General features: G+C 42.9%; 1 protein-coding gene across 1 annotated transcript in view; it reads left to right on the forward strand.

Moving 5' to 3' along the window:
* Window positions 1–1,870, forward strand: part of ltbp4 (latent transforming growth factor beta binding protein 4) — a gene marked incomplete at its 3' end in the record, with an annotated part of 78,203 nt that extends 76,333 nt beyond the window's left edge. The window contains exons 27-31 of the mRNA XM_023417552.2: window positions 203–331; window positions 534–674; window positions 995–1,147; window positions 1,452–1,574; window positions 1,687–1,870. Of these exons, the coding sequence (XP_023273320.1) occupies window positions 203–331; window positions 534–674; window positions 995–1,147; window positions 1,452–1,574; window positions 1,687–1,870 (730 nt within the window). The remainder of the gene's footprint in view (window positions 1–202; window positions 332–533; window positions 675–994; window positions 1,148–1,451; window positions 1,575–1,686) is intronic.
* Between the last annotated feature and the right edge of the window lie 1,830 nt (window positions 1,871–3,700).

Genomic DNA, 3,700 nt, shown 5'->3' on the forward strand with positions numbered 1-3,700 from the left:
AACTAAAGAGAATCCAAGAACATTCTATTCTATTTTTGATTGTATCAGTCAAAAAAGTTTCCCTTTCTGGGAAAGTTGTCCAAACTTTTGAATGGTACTGTACATTAGCACTCACATTTCAACAACACATACCATGCCTGACTGATATTAATAATTAGTTGTTCTGAACATCCAGCTGTGTTTCCTCTGCCTCTGCTCCCAGATGTGGATGAGTGTAAACGTTTCCACCTGGAGGTGTGTAAAAACGGAGTGTGTGTCAACAACATCCCCGGATACAGCTGCTACTGCTCCAGTGGATACGTGTACAACAGCACACTGCTTGAGTGTGTCGGTATGAACAACACACGCACACCTACACACATGCGCACACACACAGGAATAAAAATATGCTTCATTATTCAGATTAGTACAGTAGTACAGTTACAGCTACATGCTGAGACGCTGTGAGTGTGCAGTAACTGTGTGTGTGTGTGTGTGTGTGTGTGTGTGTGTGTGTGTGTATGTGTGTGTGTGTGTGTGTGTGTGTGTCTCAGATCATGATGAGTGTGAGGAGGAGAGCTGTGTAGGAGGAGTGTGTGTGAACACGGTGGGTTCGTACTACTGCAGTTGTCAGCCTCCGCTGGTGCTCGACGACACTCAGCGAAACTGTGTCAACTCCTCCCACCTCACTGTAGGTAAGACACCTGCCTTCATCATCCTCCTCCATCCCTTCACTCATCATTTACATACCTCCTCTTTTCTTTTTCTTTCCTCTCATCCTTTGCTGTCTTTCCTCCCTATGTTTACGACCTCTCATTTACTGTCCACTTGTCTTTTTTTCCCAATTTTCCCAATAGCGACTGCTCAGGTTGGAGTGGATTCAGGGGCATTTTAATTGTATTATTAAACTGTTTTCTGGTTCTGTTCAGACTCTCATAGAACGTGATTCAGGTTATAGAGAGATCCTGGTCTGGTTTGATGCAGAAGTGAGACTGTCTTGTTGCTCCGCCTCCAGATGAGAACCTGTCTGTGTGCTGGCAGCATGTCTCAGCAGACCTGATGTGTCAGAGTCCTCTGCTGGGAGCGCAGGTCACCTTCACCATCTGCTGCTGTCTGTACGGAGAGGGCTGGGGGATGGAGTGTGCCCTCTGCCCCTCCACCAACTCCGGTAACAAATCTCACAGGAAACACTCAAACAAAAACACTGCAGATTAAAAACTCAAACTTTCTGCTGGTCATAATGTTAATGAAGACTGGCGACTATATTTTATTGTCTCAGAATCACACTGAAAATGAATGTAGCACTAAAACCACTTATTTTCAACAGGAGCAGGAGGCGCAAAGTAAACTTACTGAAGAGTGTTTGAGTCTTCCTGACAGTTGTAGTTTGGTGTCAAACTCAAACAGCAGGAAACAGGCAGAGTTTGTGTGTTGGCTTCACAGACTGAGATGAATAATTCTCTTCTCTGCAGACGACTACGCCTTTCTGTGCAACTCCTTTCTTCCTCCCCTGTTTCCGAGTTATCCGGATTCGAGCGGATCAGAAACAGGAGGGAGAGCAGGTCCAGGAGCAGGACGAGGAGGAGGAGCGAGTGGTAAATGATTTAATCTTCTTTTATTTCAATTTTTTTCTCCTTTATTCCTCAATGTGTTTTAGGGTTTTGAAGTTTGTTCTTAAGTTTCACACTTGTTTCCTCCTCTCCTCAGCTTCTCCACGTTTCCCTTCCTACAGTATAGACTCCTTCCCTCCAGCTGTAGCTCCCAGCAGAGACTTCAGTCGCCCTGACTATGATGATTACTCTCCACCAGGAGGCAGCAGGTCAGGCTTCAGAGGGAGGACACCTGCCTCCTTCAGTCTGCCTGATGGAGTCTATCACAGGCCTGAGTATGGGTGAGAATGAAAACTTTAGTATATAAGATACAAACAAGGGTTTATTTATATATGTCACTTTGCACATAAAACCAAATTGACAGCCAAGCTGCTGATAGATATCTGATCCAAGAAGCAGTCAGTGGGTTGAAATGTGATTGTGTTCACCGCTTCTGGTGGACCTGAGACTCATTCAAGCCAGATGTTGTGTCTTCTGTCCTGCTGTGACTGTTAAACTACATCAGTCAGTATTCAGTGGAAACATCCTCTGCAGGGTGAAAGACACTTCAGTCTCTGTAAGTACAGACTGAACCAACCTGGTGTGAAGGATCAGTCCGGTGATATTATATTATACTTAATAATAAATCTAAACTTAACCAACATTATCCAAGAAAAGTAGAATAGAGGGTCTTGATAGCTGGACTTGATTGTAGATACTTGATGATGTTTCACCTCTAATCCAAGAGGCTTCCTCAGTTCTGACTGACTTGGTGAGGAGACACAGGTATTTAGGTTACATCCACACTAATACGTTTTAGTTTTAAAACGTATCACTTCTGGTACGTTGCTACGTTTTGAGCCCCTAAAAAAGAGACTCTCTGCTGGACCAGTTTTAGTTTGAAAACTGTTGTAGTCCGGACAGACTGAAACTGAGACTTTGGAAATGATGACATAGACACCCACGATCGCTCCTGATTGGTTCTGGCTTTGTCTACCAGTGGCGAATGCAACATGGATAATGAATTACAAGTGTTACTGACCTAATTGTCTTTGCCAGCAGCTGTTGATCAGTTAAATTCTGTATTTTAATGCTACAACTGTCTTTACTGTTCCTTATTCAGAGTATTTTCTGCAGTTAACCAACTGCACAGTAGACAATCTGCTTCCTGTTTACACTGATTCGCACATGCCCAGAGTAGGTGAATGGTCATGTATGTGTGAGTTTTCAGGTGTGTTAGTATGGATGGAGATTATTTCTGATACAGAGCTAAAACACTCTTCTGGACGGAGATTGTCTTCATTTAAAATGAAAATGTAGTTTTGTTGACGTAGCCTGAACCTCTGTGGGGTCGTTATCAAGGTCATTGATGTCACCTCAGGTCAAAGTGTGAATGATTGTTAAATCTTCAAGGGAGGGATGAAAGCACAGTATTATTGGCGGGCGTAGTGGTGTTGTAGACCTCCTCCTCTGACGTACAATCCTCTTTCAGGACTACTCTTTCAACAAAGTAGAGAAACATCCCTCAACAAAGTCCAACTGCCCTTGATTCAACTTGGAAAATAATGACTGAAAGTGTTCACAGACATTGTTATTGGTTGAGTTATCACACCTGTTGAGGCTGTTAAAGGTTGTTTAATAAGGTTGCACATTTCAGGAAAAATTTTCAAATGTGGATACAAATGTTAAACTAAAATCCTCCTTGCGTATTACTCTTTTAAAGTATTTTTTGGGGGGCTTTTGTGCCTTTATTGGACAGGATAGTAGAGAGAGACAGGAAATGGGGAGGCAGAGAGAGGGGGAATGACATGCAGTAAAGGGCAGTCCGATGCGGGATTTAAACCGGGGCCTGCTGCAGCGAGGACTGTAGCCTCTACACATGGGACGCCTGCTCAACCCACTGCGCCACTCAACGCCCCTTGTGTAAAGCTTTTGATAAAACACATTAGGCTGCATTTCTGGCTAGGAAATGTAATTTTTTGCGATAAATTCATCCACACTTTTCTCATATGAATAATCCCGGTGTCAAATCAAACATTTTAACAATGTAGAAGGTGAAATTTTGTACACACACATTTAGTAAAAAATGTAATGAAAGTCTTTCAGCAAAAATATTACTCACAAAAAAGCTT

Source organism: Seriola lalandi, unplaced genomic scaffold (genome assembly GCF_002814215.2).
Source record: "Seriola lalandi dorsalis isolate HSWRI2012SDOR001 ecotype SW California unplaced genomic scaffold, Sedor1 jcf7180002054575, whole genome shotgun sequence".
Taxonomy (NCBI): Eukaryota; Metazoa; Chordata; class Actinopteri; order Carangiformes; family Carangidae; genus Seriola; species Seriola lalandi.